We start from the raw sequence: 19974 nt of genomic DNA on the forward strand, positions 1-19974 counted from the left end.
CAGGATTTTCCTCTATGAAACCACCTGAAATTGTGTGGTGTAGCTGCACAAAATGTAGGCTAACCAGGCAATGATGCCTACTGATATATTTCTAATCCTAAAACCTTGACTTCTTTTCTTCTCCACTGCAAAGCATGAGACTTCCCAATCCCACGCCACTTCTCCTTTGTCATATGTAAATGAAGATGAAGCCTGGGGCCCACATCTGATTTCCCTCCCTTCTGTCCCTTCTATAACCAATCCCTGTTTGAAGGTATCAATGTGGGGCCAATATCTCTGATTTTTTTTTATTGATACTGTTTTATTAAACTATCAGGGAAAAAGCCAAGGAACTACATGACTGGCTGTGGGAGCTAGAATCTGAAAAATTTGACATGGCTGAAAAACTGAAGAGGCAGAAGTATGAGGTACGTACCCAACCTCAGAGCCGGTTCATTAAAATTTATTGTTTTGTAAAATGCTCCTGGAGACAACTAAAGATACAGTTCCTCCTCATTTCAACATACATTGCTCTTACTAAATATAATAAGGAACTTAAAGACAAAAACAAAGAACTGCGGATGCTGGAAATCCAAAACAAAACAAAAACAGAAATACCTGGAAAAACCCAGCAGGTCTGGCTGCATCAGTGGAGAAGAGCACGGTTGACGTTTCAAGTCCTCATGACCCTTCAACAGAACTAAATTAAAATAGGAAAGGGGTGGAATATAAACTGGTTTAAGCGGGAGTGGGGTGTTGGGACAAGAAGAGCTAGGTAAAGGGCCAGTGAAAGGTGGAGATAACCAAAATAATAAGAAACTTAATAGCTTTTCCGAATGAGATAGTCATTGCACTGTGTGTAGGCTAAAGTGAGAACATTAAATTGGAATTTAACTAAAAAGATCACCCATGTATTTCAACTCTGTCCCTCTTGTAGTTCTGTTCTCAGACTGTCGGCTCAATTCAATGCTTGAAATATTGCACTATCCAATTTCCAGTGCAACTGGAGTGAGAAAATGAATACTTCATTTGGATGAATTGTATCTCCACTCAATAATTTGTGTCTCAATATTTTTAAATAGAGTTCTCTTAATCTATACCAGTGCTGCTCAGATTCATAAATAAGGCAGGATTTCCCAGCCCCGCATGCCGTCAGGATCTTCCGATCCTGCCGAAAATCAACAGACTTTTGGCTGGCTTGCCACTTCACTCCATCCCCCTGCCCCCCACCCGCTCCAGTGTGGGTCATGCCACGGAAGTTGTGGAAAATCCTGGCCACTGTCTCATATGTGTTGCCCAATGTTTCTGAGCTGCTGCCCAAAGCACTCCAACAACACTTTCAGTTCTCCAGAATGGTCACCGAGCTGAAATGCTAACTCTGCTTCTCTCCCCACAGATGCTACAAGGCCTACTGAGCATTTCCAGCATTTTCTGTTTCTAGTTCCAACTGTATGACATTGCTGAAGTCAAGAGAAAACAATAGTTGATATTGGATTTGTGACTGTTGACAGTTAGTAACATCAATCCATACAAATGATAAGTGTTATGCATGACATAACAGGCCCAATGCTTCATGTACAATGGTTTACTCCTATGATTTTTGATCAGTAACCTCAAGCCACCAAGCCCTTGAGGGAGTATCGAATTCCCTTGGTTTCCATTTAGCCGAGAGCTCAGGAGGGCAGAGTTAACGCTATAATGTACAAATGAAATTATTCCTTCAATATAGTTCAGCAAAATTTGGTAACAAATAAGATCATTTGCTATTAATTTCTATACAACACAGGAAATTGGGATTAATCAGTTAACAATGAATTGGTGTTCAATTTCCTACATGTATCATTGTAGATCCTTAGAGCTGTATACATAGTACCATAATAAAATAATTGGAACATTTTCAGGTTTAAAGGAATGACTGTTAAGTGAATGTTTTTACTTTGTTTGTTGAGAGTCATGGTAGGTGGAGTTGAGATTACTGTGTATAAATACAGGGCTGCAACAAGATATCTTGTGGAATTATTTCAGTGCTGCCGACAATGGTATTTTGCATGGACACCAGTAATGTTAATGAACTATTCGTCATCGTTTTCTCCATTTCAGATCTAGCAGTCAGTAAAGTTACAAAAATCAGTAAGTGAGAAACATTAAATCACAAAACATCTTAATGGACCATAGCAATGCTGTTTTCAATGAGAATGAAATACAGTTGATTAACTATTATATTTTCAAACTTGATTGAAACTGATCAACCCTCTGTCCCAATGGAGTAGTGATCTGCCTGAGAGCAGGCCCTCAGTTAATTTCTCCATGCCTCATGGTCTCCTGCTTTTCTCTTCAGTAACTTGTGGGAGTCTTCCACTTTCAATTTCAAGTTGTCTAACACCATCATTCTCTTTCTCCCTTTTGGTCAACATCCTTCTAACCTTCCTTCAATTACCTCCTTCAGCAAGTTCTCTTGCCTTAGAATATGGCTATTCCAACCTTGTTGCCTTTTCTTGTTGATATTCAGTAACAATCTTTCATCCTCTACCATCCTGAGAACTTCTCATTGTTCTAGTATTCTCCAACTGACCTCCTCCATCCTTCTCCAGACTCACATTTTACAACTTTCCAAACTTGGATGACCACTGTGTCTCCCCCAATGGCATGTTCTAATATGTCCAGTTATCAACATATCACATATTTTGCCATGTAAATGGCAGCAGAGAATTGTTCATTGCTATTCTTCAAAGGATCAGAAACACAAGTTAGCATGTTTTTAAAAAAGTGTGAATTGAGAAAAGGTCATCTAGCCCCTTAAGCCTGCTGTTTCTACAGAATATATATTATTCACTCTATCATGGATTCTGTGATATCCATATCCAATGAGCTAATAAAAAAAGGGTTTAGTCTCATGCACTTATATTGAGTACAAGTACTCCTTGTCTGCAAAAGCAATCAGGCAAAATTCAAAATAGTCATCCATTCCCATATCTCTACTACTCTACCTTGAGCTACTGCCTTTCACAGACTACAACCTTGCCATCTCTGACACCACAGAAAGACTACAATGTTCAATTGAGTACGAGATCATCTTGATCTACACCTTTTTCATTTCCAATGTCTATCTAGTCTCATTATGAAAGACATGCTTGTTTTTAGAATTAATAATTTTATAAGGCATTTCACAGTTTTATTATTCCTCTGGGGAGAAAAAGCCAAGTTATCTCTAGTCTAACTTGAGGCTTTCTCTCTTGTTTAGTGCAGTGCTCAACACTGAAGCACTGATTGAATAGTACTCATAGGACTCTGCCTACATTGTACTGAAGACTGGAGCAGAACAAGCTACTTGAAGAATCTCAACTGCAATGTCATCCTTCAGAATTATACATCCCCAATTGCCCTGATATAAATATATACAAACAACCTTCCTAAATGGACAATCTCTTGGTAGCATGCTAGTGAACTGGTACATTATGCTTGCTGCTCTGAGTTCTCTTTTGGAGAAAGAAGTAGAAAGATAAAGGTGCTGGTGCGTTAAAAATACTGGACATTTCTCTAGTAATCATGGCCAAATAGGACAATAGAACCAACTGGCAGAGATTAAAGAAGGAATGTTATTTTTCTCTAAAATAAGCCTTGTTCAATTTATCATTATGTTTCTTGAGAGTTAGTCATTTCCACACACTTATTGTGAAAATGAAAACATTATTAAGACATTACTATGTTTCATAATGTACACTTAATATCAGCACAAAATTGCAAATATTTCTGTGAGGAACAATATTTTAAAGAATATTCCACATAATTTTATACCTGACATTTTTCAAAAGCATTTTAATGAAAATTGTACAGGTTACTTCCTAACATAATCCACGTTTTTAATGTTCCACTGAAATGCATATTGCTGTAATTTCTTTTAGATTACAACACTGCGTAAGAGATTGGAGCTACTGGCTAAGTTGTAAGTACTATATAGAGCCATTGTAAGTGTCGCAGCTGTAGGGGTCCTGCCTGGAACATGCATGGGCCGGCTGCATGGTAAGCCAAGGAACCATCAAACATGCAGAGAGGAGGTAGCAGGTAACAATTCTGATTCAAACCCAGTATTCTATTTTTAATTTCACCTAAATGAAGCCTAGCTCCCAGTGACAAAACAAAAGACCTCTTTGCTTTCAACTTGATTTTATCACTATTAGAATGCTCATCAAGTTCAAAATGCTTCTCTCCCTTCATTTCCATGGGACTATTTTAACAATCATCTGATCATATTGTATTTTGCAGTCCAGTTCATTACAAGAATGCAATTATTGTTGAAAAACAATCCAGTGCTGGAACCCTTTTGGATTAAGGTCACTAGGTAGCACAAGGGGCATTATTTCCCGAGTTTGTCCTCTAACAACAGGGATTTCTTGCATCATTTTCTAACTCATTTTAATGTCAAGTCTACCTGGAGGGAATAAATCTGATCTTTTTCAATTTGGGCCATTGTTCATAAATATTGTGCACTCCACAAATGGATTAGTGAACTTCTAACCATTTGCACTAGTTATGGGACTTTTAAATTGCTTCAGAAGTATTAAAGGATTATTGTTGTAGGGGTAATGTGTTTGGACATTTATTTTGTTTTGTCATTATTGCTAGACACAAAAGGCATTTCACAAAATCTACTTAAAATGCATCCACCCACTGGGGTCAAAATTAATATAAAAAATTAAAGCTTCTTTTGAACAAAAAGGAAATTTTTTCTCTACAGCCATTATGGTGTGCTTCGTATATGATTTTTGACCCCTTTATAAAACAATAGTACGGACTTTTTCTTTACTCCTGCCCTGTAGGTCCAATATCATCTTAATATTTAATTGGTCTCCAGTTAAACCTGCTGCCTCCTCAAAAAGCTTTCAGGCTAGCTACAACAGTCCAGTACAGTTCTTGAGACAGGTCCACAGGCTGTCATAAGTCCGGAGTCCTTGATTTTCCATAGGGTGCCTTCCTGCAGGATTGAAGCAGGAACAAGAAGAAGACCCTGTAAGTATTGGTCTTGATCTGCACAATGTGCAATTTGTGAAATTTTATCCAACAGGTCACTTTCTGCCTTTCCTTGAGCTCTTCCTCAAGAACAACACTCATCAGATAAGTGGTCCAAATGTCCAGTCACAGGTAACTGTGTTTGTCTTCAGCGAAATGCACTAATAAGCATATGTTATTTACAGATTACTACAGCCAGAAATCGCATTGATGAACTTCAAAAGCAGTAAGTACATTACTACTCACTCTCCCAACACCTCCTTATCAAAAGGAACATAGACACATGGCCATCTAATTTACTCACTGTGGACAAAGCTAACAGAAATTCAATTCAAACAGGCATGGCACAGGACTGCAAGTGAAAATAACTCGCTTAATAATCAATATCTGGAATTATGATCATTCATTAGTCTCCCAGTGCCTGTTGGAATTAATTTCTTCTATCATGAAATGCACATCCAAGTGTTCAAACCATTTATAAAAATATCAGTCTCCACACAGCTGGGCTGGCCAGCAGCAAAATGAGTTCATCTTAATTCAAAGATTTGGTCCTGATTTAAGATAGCTTGTGGATCAAACATCTTACTTCCCTCAGATTGTCCTACAAACAGTAGAGACACTTAACAACCAATTCCTACTTCCTGATCTACATCTGCTTTTCTGCTGCCCTTTCAGCCTTGGTGGTAACCTAAACTATGATCCATGCTAGAAATTGTCAACATTGGTTTATATTTGAGGAAGTTTATTTAAATAAAAATGAGATGGTGCAATCAAATTCAAGGGACCATATAGCTAATCTGCCAAAAAAAATGGCCATTAGATCAGGACTTGTGTCCAATAATAGCGAATGGTGTCAGTGCATTGGAATTCTACTTTTTTATTGAGTAGATGTTTTTCTACTAGAGTCAGTGGAGATTATAATATTTGGTTCCATTCAAAAATCTCCATTCCCCTAATGACGTACTAAGCAATAGAGCCAAGAGAATTTCCAGATGTGATCCCTGGTCTGTGCTGAGTTAAATTTCCACAGTTCACAAAGTTATAAGGTATTACAGTTGGCCTTGGTGTTATTTTTTATTAATTTACAAGATGTGGGCGTTGTTGGTTAGGCCAACACTTACTGTCATTTGCCCTCAAGAAGGTGGTGCTGAGCTGCCTTCTTGAACCACTGCCATCCATGTGGTGTAGGTACACCCACAGTGTTGTGAGGAAGGGAGTTCCAGGATTTTGACCCTGCGACAGTGAAGGAACAGTGATATATTTCCAAGTCACGAAGCTGTGTGGCTTGGAGGGGAACTTGTATCTGCTGCTCTTTGTACTACAAGATGATCGTGATCATGGGTTTGGAAGGCCCTGCCTAAGGAGCCTCAAGGACCTGCAGTGCATCTTGTAGATGGTACACACTGCTGCCACTGTATGTTGGTGGTGGAGGGAGTGACTGTTTGTGGAAGGGTTGCCAGACAAGCGGGCTGCTTTGGCCTGGATGGTATTCTTGGGCTAGGGATGAGAAAAGACAGCTTGAGTTCTTGTTCCTGCCTGTTATTTAGTGACAGTCATGGAAAGTGAGTGGGCTTCAGTTGAGGACTGGATTGAGCTCAGCTGTATTGCCCTCACAGTCAAATGGTCTGCTGACACTCAGCACTTAGACTCATGCAAGAGGTGGTTAAAGTACTGTAGGTCTGTGATGTTGTCTGCAACTTCATCTTCACACCTATCAGCTGCATTTCACTTTTGATATTTTAAAAAATCAGACTGGCCTGAAATTCAGTTGTATGGAAACTTCATTTTTAATCAAACTAAATGGTTCCCTATTTAGTTTAAGTCTCACATTGATAAATTTATGATGTGCTGATATGTTCCTTTTTGTTTAATCCCTCTTCCATTTTACCTGGTACCCTGATTTCCTCCACTGGATATTCTCTTAACTTATACAGGGAGTGCACTTTCTAATTTCATGTTGCCTCTATGGGGCCTGACAAGCCATGGCACAGAGCATTGTGAATGAATCCCAGACTTAGAAATTCTTCAGACCTTTTTCCATTGTAATCAGAGTGAAAGCCACACATATATATGTTCAAAGAACACACCTTTTTTTGTTTAGTATAACTGGATTGAATTTTTTGAAGTAAACTATGTTTTCGAAAATGGGGAAGGAGAAATCCTACAGCACCTAAAAGACTTTTACATGTATTTTTGTTACAATCAAAGAATGAAACAATTATAGGAATTTTAGTTTCAGAGTAAGATAAAAAAAACCCCAAATAGTTGTTGCATGTTGAGCCTTTTCTTGTGTAAGTATGGCTCAGTAATTCTGTACTAATTGCATCACAATCATCAATACTTTAACATGGATATTAGGTTTCTTCAATACTATAGTGCATAGTAGTCTTTAACATCTACCAATGCAGTGCCATTGCTAAAAGTTGACTTAAATTAATTAAATATTCTTCGTGCGAGCGCAAGATTAAATGATAAAATGTGTTCACCTGGAATGATGGAAAGGCTATAATGCCCTCTCCGATTACAGTTGTAAACCACTTGAATATTGCCAACTGTGGAGTTGTTCAAGTCCCCACAATGAAATTGTTGTCCTAGAGCTTCTACCAGCAAACGGTTGTTAATTAATCAAGGTTTAGGTTATCAGTGCATCAGAAGAAACTAGTCTGGACCAAACTAGAATCAAGTTTTCTTTAGGACTCTGTTACTAATAGCGTGTGGTATCATACTTTGAATACTCACCTATTTTAAGTTATCCACAATGCTTTGTGCCAGGATTCTTTCATTTCTGCAATTACTTCTACTGTTTGTCCCTGCTACCTGTCTGTGCTCATGTTGTGTGATTGATGCCAGTTCTGTGATGCATCATGGATAATCTGACAAAGTGTGGGACTGAGTACCCATAAACTGTATCCAAAGATTTGGTTAAAGAATCTTCTTAACAGTGGGGACAAAGTGGGGCCATTGAAGAGACATTACAAACATAACCTGGATACCAGACTTTCTAGTATAGTGTTTACTGATCAATAAATTCCAGTGTCTAAATAAACAGCCCTTGATTCCCAACAGGGACCGAACATTGGAAAATGGACTGTATTGGACCTTACATAAAGAAATCCTTTCTTAATGAGTCATAGGGGTTAATTTAAGAAAATAGATCTTGCTTTTCTTTTGAAGTATATGTTAAGTATTCCCACAAGGATATTTCTATTGTACTGTACAAAATTCCTAATAGGATTATCAGAATCTCAACTAAGTAAAAGATCAATGTTATTGGGAAGATCCTTGTGATGAATCAGGACCAAGTCTTAATGTAAGGTCCTCCATGGAAGTACTTACTTTTACATTTCATTCCATTATTTTTTTATAACAATCAGAAGATGGTCTTTAGGCCAACCTCACCTGGTACTTAATGTAAGTAATTTATCAATCTATGTTAAAGACTGCCAAGGCTGCAGAATGGTATGTAAAGCATGCCTGTCTTCTCAGAGTACATATCTATGCTGGCATGCTAATTTTATATTTCAAGCACAAAGAATAGCATGCAATTATTTGAAAATAAGGCTTGCAAAGACGTAGAAAGAATAATGAAGCCTAGGGTTATTCAGGTAAGTTAAATAAAAAGGACACACAACATGCATTTTATTGTGGTCAAGTCTGATCATTCTTCATTCTGCTGAATTTCCTTTTATTCTTTCAAATACTGCTAACACCGTGCGAGGACAAGGAGCAGGCTGGTAGGTAGCAACTTCCCTAATCTCTGCTAGCTTGCTTTCTTTCAAGATACACAAAACAGGTTCCTGGAGTGACAGGACATCAGTGTTTCTAGGAACAGGAGTAGGCCATTCATGCTACTTGAGCCTGTTCCACCATACAGTATAGATCACAGCTCATCTATAACTTAACCTCATCTAGCTGCCTTGGTTCCGTAACCCTTGATACCCTTTCCTCACAGATAATAATCAATTGCAGTTTTGAAATTTTCCGATGACCTAGCCTCAACAGATTTTTGAGGGGGAAGAGTTCCAGATTTGCACAACCCTTTGTCTAGCCCTGAACAACCTAGCTTTAATTTGAAGAATACATCCTTTGGTTTAGAACTTTCCCACAAAAGGAAAGTTTATCCATCCTCTCAATTCCTTTAACCATCTTGAACACTTTAATTAGATTTTCCTCTAATCTTCCCTGATCAGTGGATTAGAAGCCTAGTCCATGCAATCTGACCTCACAATGATGTCCTTTTATAACCTCTATAACCTCTGACTTTCCTTGGTTCCCCACTCCCCCCACACCCCAAACCATGTCCACTTCTCCAGAGCAATTTTCCCAAAGCCACTGGTCAAAAATCAAAATTTGATTTGGTAATTGTGTGCATTGGACACACCCTGTCACCCTGACGGCACAGCTCAATGGTACAACAGGGTGAATCTTTACCTGGGTGAACAGCTTTTCCCCTGAGCTAGTCATGCCAAACACCTGGATCAACTGCAATATTAGCCAGGCTGGTGAGTAAACAAATACATGAAGAAAATTGGCGCAATATGATCATAAAAGAGACGTAAATAAGTAAGGTAATAACATTCTAGCTTATTGCCCAGCAGCTAGGAAGTTAATATTACAACCATGCATATCTGCAAACTATGCACAAGTTTCACTGATCATGAGGTGGGTGTAATACTACTTAAAAATCAAAATATCTCCATTTATTTCACCTTCAGCTTTTGGTAAGTACAAAATGGCATTGCCTAGGCCGGAAGAAATTGTTTCCTCATTTGTTCCTGACTGAAGTAAGCAGGAGTATTTTTAACTTTAGGGAAAGTGTAAAATGTGACAGTAATTCAAATGCTCGTTACACATTTCACCCAATTTTAATTTCTATTGCCGTCAGTGGAAATGAAAATTGAGAGAGATGTATAAAGGGCAGCTGATCTGATATTATCCATTTTAATCAAGCTCCCCCCTCACTACAACCCCCAGCCTCCAATATCAAAATTAACCCAATTGTATGGGAACGTTTAAGATGTCTGCTTACATTTAATTCATCTGCCACTGATGGACCGAAAACTTGGTAGTTACAGCAAAGATTTCTAGAAAAATATGATTGGTTGGTCGTCAGTTGATGTCCTGGGGCTGCCTGACAGATGCTTTCACTCTCCAGTGAGGAAAATTTTAATCAGCTCTCTTCTAGGCCACTAGATGGACCACTTTGTAATGAAACCGATAGGGAGACACTGGTTGCTCCAGTGTCACCTAACGAAACGCCAAACAATAAGTGTCTCCCTTCTAGAGGGGCACAACTAATAAAATGCTTATAAATGCCCTTCATTTTCATTTAAGTTAAAATAATAAAATTTTCCCTATCCACCAACCACTGCAGTTCCCAGTCGCAGAAGGCCTCATGCATACTGGGTGCTCCTTCTCCAGGGCGGACAAAGCCGCGGGAGAGAGAGAGGCAGCCAAAGGGACCACCCCCAGAGGTCGCCTCCCACAATGATGCTGCTTATTCACTGATTACAGAAGAGTTTTGGCAACAGGCACAACAAAAAACCCTCCCAATCTTTCATCTTACAACTAGCTGATTGTTCTTTACATATTGTGGCTGGAACTGTGGCGCTCCTTAGTTATTTGGACTTGCATCTAGAGCCAGTTTAGTTTGTCACACAAGAGAGGGTGAAAGTTGGATGTTGAGAAATGGAGATTGATAACATTTTCTTTTTTGCTTGTGATTTACAGCAGCAAGAAGGGTGCTGGCAAGGGCAAAGTTGGTGGCCGTTGGAAGTAAGCGGTTGAAGCAGGACCCTCCATTGCAGCATGACCTTCCTGCATTGCCTCAAGCTTGGATTCTTATTCGGCATATCTCAAGTGGCAAACAACTTATAGCACTATTAAGTCCAAAGCTTAGAAACAATCCACTGAGCTATCTTACTCTAATGTTGCACATTGGATCTATGGCAATTATCCCCTTTATTTACTGTGTTAATATAGTGCCTATCCTCCTCTATTACAAACAACTGTCTTAACATTCTTGTTTTTGTAAATAAAGTGTGGCATCTAATTGATTTTCTTTCCAACTGAATATTTGTTCATGAGTCATGTTCAATTAGGAGAGTCTTGAGCACAGCCACTGGAAAGATTGAACAGTTTAACACTATTTTATCTGAAAAAAAGAGATGATTTAGAGGAGACCTGATGGAGGTCTTTAAAATTATGACTGGCTTGGACAGGGTAGATGTAGAAAGAATGCTTTCACTTACTGGAAAATCCGTAAGTACAGGATAGTTACAGCTAAATCCAGGATGGAAATAAGGAATTTCTTCACTCCGAGAGGGGTTATAATGTGGAACTTACTACCAGAGGAAGCAGTGGCGTTAACATCCTTTCGAAAAAGAAATTAACTGAGCACATGAGCGGAAAGGGAATAAAAAGATATACTGAAAGATTGAGAAAAGGTAGGTAGAATGGGAGGAGACTTGTGAGAGGCATAAAAATAGACTAGTTGGGCCAAATGGGCTTTTTATTTGCTGCATTTCCTATGTCTGTGTATATATATGTATCTACTATGTATTAAAAATGGTATATCACACATACAGCGCCACTCTAAAGTGTCAGCCTTGGCTCAACAATCACACTCTCACCTCTGAGTATGAAGGTTGTAGGTTTTACCCTAGCCTGGATATTTATGGACATAATTTAAGATGATGTATCAGTGTACAGTAAGTTCTCACATAAAGTTGTGGTTGTGTCCTTGAAAATTGTGACTTAAAGTGAAACACCTTTAAGTGAATCATAGGTTCCTACAGGAATCAATGTTAAAGCCGGAGTTAGGTTCCTTTGGACATTTCTCACCCAGAAAAAACAATGTACAAATTCAAAACAGAAATAAAAATACCTGGAAAAACTCAGCAGGTCTGACAGCATCTGCGGAGAGGAATACAGTTAACGTTTTGAGTCTGTATGACTCTTCAACAGAACTAAGGAGAAATAGAGGAGAGGTGAAATATAAGCTGATTTAAAGGGGGTTTGGGACAAGTAGAGCTGGATAGAGGGCCAGTGATAGGTGGAGATTAGACAAAAGGACAAAGAGGTGTTGACGGTGGTGATATTATCTAAGGAATGTGCTAATAGGTGACATTAAGGGTAGAAAGCAGGACGAGCAAGGTACAGATAGCCCTAGTCAGGATCGGGTGGGGGGAAGGGATCAAAATAGACTAAAAGGTAGAGATAAAACAATGAATGGAAATACATTTAAAAATAATGGAAATAGGTGGGAAAACTAAAATCTATATAAATTATTGGAAAAAAGGGGGATCGGAAAGGGGCTGGGGATGGAGTAGAGAGTTCATGATCTAAAGTTGTTGAACTCAATATTCAGTCTGGAAGGCTGTAAAGTGCATAGTCAGAAGATGAGGTGCTGTTCCTCCAGTTTGCGTTGAGCTTCACTGGAACAATGCAGCAGGCCAAGGATGGACGTGTGGGCATGAGAGCAGGGTGGAGTGTTGAAATGGCAAGCGACAGGGAGGTCTGGGTCATGATTGCGGACAGACCGAAGGTGTTCCACAAAGCGGTCACCCTCTGTATTTGGTCTCTCCAATGTAGAGGAAACCCCATTGGGAGCAGCGAATGCAGAAGGCTAAATTGAAGGAAGTGCAAGTGAAATGCTGCTTCACTTGAAAGGAGTGTTTAGGCCCATGAATGGTGAGCAGAGGGGAAGTAAAGGGGCAGGTGTTGCACCTTCTGTGGTTGCATGGGAAGGTGCCGTGGGAGGGGGTTGAGGTGTGGGGGGTGATGGAGGAGTGGACCAGGGTGTCCCGGAGGGAATGATCCCTGCGGAATGCTGCCAAAGGGGTGTGAAGATAAGATGTGTTTAGTGGTGACATCATGCTGGAGTTGGCGGAAATGGCAGAGGATGATCCTTTGAATGTGGAGGCTGGTGGGGTGATAAGTGAGGACAAGGGGGACCCTATCAAGGTTCTGGGAGGGAGAGGACGGTGTGAGGGCAGATGCACGGGAGATGGGCCGGACACGGTTGAGGGCACTGTCAGCCACCGTGGGTGGAAAACCTCGGTTAAGGAAGAAGGAAGACATGTCAGAGGAACTGTTTTTGAAAGTGGCATCATCAGAACAGATGTGACGGAGGCGAAGGAACTGAGAGAATGGGCTGGAGTCCTTACAGGAAGCGGGGTGTGAGGATCTGTACTCAAGGTACCTGTGGGAGTCAGTAGGCTTGTAATGAATATTGGTGGACAGTCTTTCACCAGAAATTGAGACAGAGAGGTCAAGGAAGGGAAGGGAAATGTCAGTGATGGACCATGTGAAAATGATGGAGGGTTGGAAATTGGAAGCAAAATTAATAAATTTTTCCAGGTCCAGACGAGAGCATGAAGCAGTTCAAACACTGTACTACACATGTGCAACACTGTGCATCCTTAGTTGAATAAACTTGCAAAATAAAATACATTGATAAATATAAAATAAATACAATTAAATTATTTGTTTAAAAATTACAGTGCTGTACAGTACCCACCTCGATGAAGTGTATTTAGATTGGCCAGGCTCCATCTATTGGTAAAAGTTGATTAGTATAGTTAGCAACTGAAGTCCTGACCACCTGCACCAACTAATGTCTGCCACAAGATGGAGCCCAGGACTTAGTGCGAGTTCAGAAGCGAAGCCAGAAACCGAGAGCTGCTGAAGAGACCCTGAGGACTCAGTAAGAACAGGGGTCAGGAGTCGGCAAGGGGGGAGGGGGAGGTCAGCAAGGGTGAGAGGCAAAAGGGGAGGTAGCAAGGGCAGGAGGGACAGGGACTGAGGGCAAGGGGAGAGTGGGCAGTAAGCACTCAGGCAGTGTAGGGGGTTGTCATCCTCTTGTCATCAAGGGGACAAGACTACCAGTCAGAATTGGGAGGCCACCTGAGTACAAGGAAAGCTGCAGCTATCAACAGGGCACACCTCTCAGATTTCAGTTCCAGTGGCAATGAGGAGCAGCACACTCCGCAGGAAACACAGAGCCCCGGGCTCCCCAGGAGGGCAGTGGACACGGACAAAGGACAGGAAGTACATGAAGGCCATACCCTCAGCATAGGGTCTACTGGTGAAGAAGGAGTGACCATGAGATAACTGAGAATCAGTGCTGCAGGAGATTGCAACTCTAGGGAGTTGGCCACAGACATGTGTGTCCTCGTCACTGAGAGCTGGACAGTACGTTCAATCCCAGACAGATATGGCCTCGCAGGGACAGAAGGCAGTGGATTTCATTGCAAAGGCTGGATTTGCCCAGGTGGAGGGCATAGTTGATTGCACTAATGTGGCTATTAAGGCATCCAGTGACAGACCAATTAGATTCATCAAAAGGAACAGCTTCTGCTCCCTCAGCGTTCAACTGGTCTGCTCTGTGACCAGGGACAGGAGGGTGTGACTGCAGGTAAAGCAGGTGTGGGGACCCAGGGGGTAGTCCTCGAGGAACCTCAGCTCCTACAACTAACCAACAGTACAAGGTTCTTGCAAGCTTGTGGATGAGAGCAGGGACTGTAGGGAGAATGAGCGAACTGATCACAGCACTGAGGTATAGGGAGCCATTCAAATGAGGGGATGAAATGGGAACGTAGTCGTGGTAGGGGACTGTATAATTAGGGGGATAGATACTGTTCCCTGCAGCCGTGAGTGTGAGTCCTGAAGGCTGTGCTGTCTGTCCAGAGATCTCCTCGGGGCCGGAAAGGAACTTGGAGTGGAAAGGGACGGATCCAGTTGTCGTCGTCTATGTTGGTACCAATGACATTGATAGGACTAGAAAGGAGGTTCTGCTGAAAGAATTTGCCCAGTTAGGAGCTAAATTAAAAAGCAGAACCTCCAAGGTAGTAATCTTGGGATTGCTACCTGAGCCAAGGGCAAACTGGCATGGAGTAAATAAAGGAGTTAAATGCATGGCTCAGAGACTGGTGTGGGAGGAATGGGTTTCAGTTCATGGGGCACTGGCATCAGTACTGGGGTAGAAGGGAGCTGTTCCGGTGGGATGGGCTTCACTTGAGCTGTGATGGGGCCAGTGTTCTGGTGAATCGAATAACTAGGGCTGTAGAGAGGGCTTTAAACTAAATAGGGGTTGGTGGGGGAGGGTTCTGGAGAGGAGATACGTAGGCTTACAAAGCAAAAGGATATGGCAGCCTTGCGGGGCAGCTATTTAGGTAATGATACCCAGAGTGTGACAGAAAGGGACAGAGTGTACAAACATAAAAAAAACAGCAAATAGAGTCAAAGGTGGAAAATGGTACAAAGGTAAAATTAATGGCTCTTTACATAAGTGCACATGACATTCAGAACAAAGTAAATGAATTAATGGCACAAATAGAGGTTAATGGGTATGATCTTATAGCCATTATGGAAACATGGTTACAAGGAGATCAAAGCTGGGAACTAAATATTCATGGGTATGTGACTTTTTGAAAGGACAGGCAGGAAGGAAAGTGTGGTGGGGTAGCTTTGCTAGAATGAGATGGAATAAGTACGATAGCAAGAAAGGATTTTGAATCTAAAGATGTAGAATCCATATGGGTGGAGGTCAGAAATAACAAGGGGAAGAAGACACTGGTGGGAGTAGTCTATAGGATCCCTGACAGTAGCTATACTGTAGGACAGAGAATAAATCAGAAGATAATGAGAGTGTGTAAAAAAGGCAGTATATTAATCATGGGTGACTTTAATCTTCATGTAGATTGGGAAAATCAAACAGGCAGAGGTAGGCTTGAGCAAGAATTCAGAGAGTGTATTTGGGACAGTTTCTTAGAACAATACGTTGTGAATCCAACAAGGGATCAGGCTATTTTGGATCTGGTAATGTGTAATGAGGCAGGTTTAATAAATGATCTCGGAGTAAAGGCTCCCCTAGGAAACAGTGACCATAACGTTGTAGAATTTAGCATTCAGTTTGAGAGTGAGAAACTTGGGTCAGAAACAACTGTGCTAAACTTAACTAAGGGTAATTACAAAGGAATGAGGGCAGATTGGCTGGAATGGACTGAGAAAGGTGTTTAGCAGAAAAGACGATTGATAAACAATGGCAAACGTTTAAGAAAATAGTTCATGAGTCACAACAAAGATATATCCCAGTGAGGAAAAAGGATTCTAGGAAGGGGATAAATCAACCATAACCAATAACTATCACGAGAGAAGAGGTACTAGGGAAACTAATGGGGCTAAAGGTCGATAAGCCCCCTGGACCTGATGGGTTGCATCCTCGGATATTAAAGGAAATAGTTACAGAGATAATGGATGCACTGGTAGTAATCTTCCAAGAATCCCTAGATTCTGGAAAAGTCCCAGAGGATTGGAAAATTGACAATGTATCATGCTTATTCAAAAAGGGAGGGAGACAAAATACAAGTAACTATAGGCCAGTTAGCTTAACATCTGTCATTAGGAAAATGTTGGAGTCTATTATAAAGGATATAATAGCAGAGCATTTAGAAATACAAAATCTAATCAAGCAGAATCAGCATGGCTTCATGAAGGGGAAATTATGCATAACAAATTTATTAAAATTCTTCTAAGAGGTAACAAGCAGGATAGATAAAAGGGAACCTGTAGATGTAATATATTGGATTTCCAAATGGCGTTTGATAAGGTACCACACAAAAGGCTGCTTAATAAGATGAGTCCATGGTGTTGTGGGGGTGGGGGGAGTAGTATATTAGCATGAATCGAGGATTGGCTAACTAATAGAAGACAGTGTTGGGTTAAGGGGGTCATTTTCGGGATGGCAACCTGTGGGAGTGGAGTGCCACAGGTATCAGTGCTGGGGCCTCAATTATTTACAATACATATTAATGATTTAGATGAGGGAAGTGATGTACCATTGCCAAGTTTGCAGCTGACTCAAAAATAAGTGGGAAGGCAAGTGGTGAGACACAAATAGTCTACTGAGGGATAGAGACAGGTTAAGTGAGTGGGCAAAAACTTGGCAGATGAAATATAATGTGGGAAAGTGTGAGGTTATGCACTTTGGCAGGAAGAATAGAGGAGCTGAATATTATTTAAATGGAGAAAGGCTGAAGAAATCTACAGCACAGTGGGATCCGAGGATCCTCACGCATGAATCCCAAAGAGCTAGCATACAAGTTCAGCAGGTAATAGGAAAGGCAAATGGAATGTTGGCCTTTATTTCAAGGGGAATGGAGTATAAAAATAGGGAAGTCTTGTTAAAACTATGCAAGGCACTAGTTAGACCACACAGAATACAGTGAACAGTTTTGGTCCCCTTATCTAATGGAATATATATTCGCATTGGAGGGAGTCCAGAGAAGGTTCACTAGGTTGATCCCAGGGATGGAGGGATTTTCTTATGAGAGGTTGAGTAGGTTGGGCCTGTACTCATTGGAGATTAGAAGAATGAGAAGTGACTTTATTGAAACATAAGATTCTTAGGTCACTTGACAAGGTAGATGCTGTTTCCCCTTGTGGGAGAGTCTAGGATCATAATCTCAGAGTAAGGGGTTGCCCATTTAAAACAGAGATGAAGAGGAATTTCTTCTTTCAGGAGGGTAGACAATCTGTGGATTTCTTTACTGCAGAGGACTGTAGAGACTGGGTTGTTGTTCAAAGCCGAGCTAGACAGATTTTTAATCAGTAAGGGAATCAAGGGTTATGGGGAAAAGGCAGGAAAATGGAGTTGAGGATTATCAGATCAGCCATGATCTCATCGAATGGTGGAGCAGACTCGATGGACCGAATGGCCTCCTTCTGCTCTTAAGTCTTGTGGTCTGCGATCACCGACAAAAACTTCCTCCATGTCTGTGTTGGCTTTCCTGGCAGCTGCCATGAGTCCCTCACCCTCCAGCTGCCTAGGCTGCCACAGCTCTACACTCCAATCAACCCCCACCAAACTCCATGGATGGATTCTAGGGGACAAAGAATATCCCTCGGAGAGATGGTTACTCACCCCTTTATGAGAGCCAGAGACAGAGGCGCTACAACCACCGCCATCTACTCACAATGACCACCATCGAATAGGCCATTGGGTTTCTGAAAATGTGGTCCCGGTGCCTGGACTGGTCTGGTGGTGCTCAGCTCACCCCTGCAGGAGTCTCAATAGTGGCCTGCTGCGTTCTCCACAACATTGTACTCTAGAGATTTGTGGACCTTGAAGACAGTGAAGCCCTGGAAGGACACAGCTCATTGGAGGAAGAGGAGCGGCAGGACATTAAAGGGATGGTGGAGGAAGAAGATACTGAACACTGAAGAGGCCAGGCCCAGCACAAAGCTCAACGCTTTCGTCAGGGTGCAATTAATGTCAGAACATCTGATTCAGGCTCGGTTTTGATTGAGCCCCTCTGACCCAAGAGGAACGGCATAGTCTGGAAGACACACATACCTCCCATATTTAGGCAGCATAGGCCATGAAGCTCCTTAGCTGGTATGTTTGCTGGAGGGTGAATACCTAGAGGCCTGTCCTGAGAACTGGGGGGTTGCATTCACCTTGCCAGAACAACAGGTCATTGAACCTCCTTACACTCAATCCAAGTTCAGCACATCACACTCTATATTGCTCATAACGAGCTAGGAACTAATTGTTATGAGAATGTACATTGAAGGGAGCACATTTACTGCTGCATTACAGCCAGGTGCTGAGCAACAATCTATCCGTCCACCAGCCACATGTTGCCACCAGTCTACAGAAATCATTAACATCCACATCCTACACTGTCAAACAGTTCCTGCCTAATAGAAAGTGTGAGTTAGTTCAGTTTGAATGTGTTCCTGGAGAGGAAAGAACACAATAATTTTTAAAAAATAGAAAATGCTGGAAGTACATTCAGCAGATAGAGAAACGTTTCTCATGTATTATGCCTTATTTTTCTTACAAATACTGAAGAAAAAGAAACTCTCAATGCAACTACACATATAGCACAATGACAGTAGAGTAATGCCACACAAACCTCAGAGCACTGCTTCACAATCTAATTGTGCTAGAGCTTCATCAGCTTCTGGAATAATCATTTTTTTTCCATTGTCACTAGCTTCGGACAACTGTGTAACCTTTCATTATAAACTTTATCTTGTTACCATGTCTAACAAGAAAGAAAATGAGGCATTTTGGTGTGTGCAAGGGAAAATAACACTGCAGTCTGTCTGCTTGCATGCACAGAAAACCTAAAGTTGAGTCTTGCCAACAATGGAACACAGATGCACAAATTTAAATTACCACTCAGAATTTGAGGTTGGATCGAGATACCTTTGGTATTCTCATTGAATGTTTGAAATATCGGTGTAGATTCTTCTGTGTCCCTAACATGGGCATCTTGAATCATTCAGGGACAGAGCATCGAGAAAAATTGGGTGAGGAGGATCACATTAATGGAGCCAGCCAATTCCGAATCTTTGTGGCTGTGGCCAATTGTTTCATAAACAGGAACAGGAAACTCTAATAGCAAAACATTGCAGATGCTGGAAATCTGAAATAAAAACAGAAAAGGCCGGAAAAACTGAACAGGTCTGGCAGCATCTGTGGATAGAGAAACAGAGTTAACGTTTCGAGTCCGTATGACTCTTCTTCAGAACCATTCTGTTGTTAAAGGCAGTTTGAAGTCTCCAGCCTCTGTATACAGATTTGCTTGTTTGAAATGGGTGCATACCATAGGAAAATATAAAGCTAAAGGAAATTACCTAGGCGAAAATGGATATTGTATTTTGTTCTGAAATAGCCCTTTCTGGTTCCAAAAGGAGGAACCGAATGGAGTTTAACACTAAAATAAAGGCAAAATACTGCGGATGCTGGAAATCTGAAATGAAAACAAAAAATGCTGGAAAAACTTAGCAGGTCTGACAGCATCTGTGGAGACAGAAACAGAGTTAACATTTTGGGTCCGTAAGACTCTTCTTCACATCCAAGGGAGGTAAAGATGTGGTGAAATATATACTGATTAAGGAGGGTGGAACCGGTGAAGCTGGATAGAAGGCCAGTGATAGGTGGAGGCAAAGGAGAAATGGCAAAAGATGTCATGA

The 19974-nt window shown here is 41.1% G+C and overlaps 1 protein-coding gene across 33 annotated transcripts in view; it reads left to right on the forward strand.

Moving 5' to 3' along the window:
• The window catches only part of tnnt3a (troponin T type 3a (skeletal, fast)), a 75613-nt gene extending 64571 nt beyond the window's left edge, over positions 1-11042 (forward strand). For 32 of the 33 annotated variants that reach the window (XM_041197942.1, XM_041197914.1, XM_041197917.1 and 29 more), the window contains 3 exons: positions 317-407; positions 3882-3922; positions 10717-11042. In XM_041197942.1, coding sequence (XP_041053876.1) covers positions 317-407; positions 3882-3922; positions 10717-10765 — 181 coding nt within the window. In that variant the 3' untranslated portion in view covers positions 10766-11042. Of the gene's footprint in view, positions 1-316; positions 408-3881; positions 3923-5171; positions 5213-10716 lie in introns of all 33 variants that reach the window. The other variant, XM_041197912.1, reaches the window with a different exon arrangement.
• The last annotated feature ends 8932 nt before the right edge of the window (positions 11043-19974 follow it).

The sequence above is a fragment of the Carcharodon carcharias genome, chromosome 10 (genome assembly GCF_017639515.1).
Source record: "Carcharodon carcharias isolate sCarCar2 chromosome 10, sCarCar2.pri, whole genome shotgun sequence".
Taxonomy (NCBI): Eukaryota; Metazoa; Chordata; class Chondrichthyes; order Lamniformes; family Lamnidae; genus Carcharodon; species Carcharodon carcharias.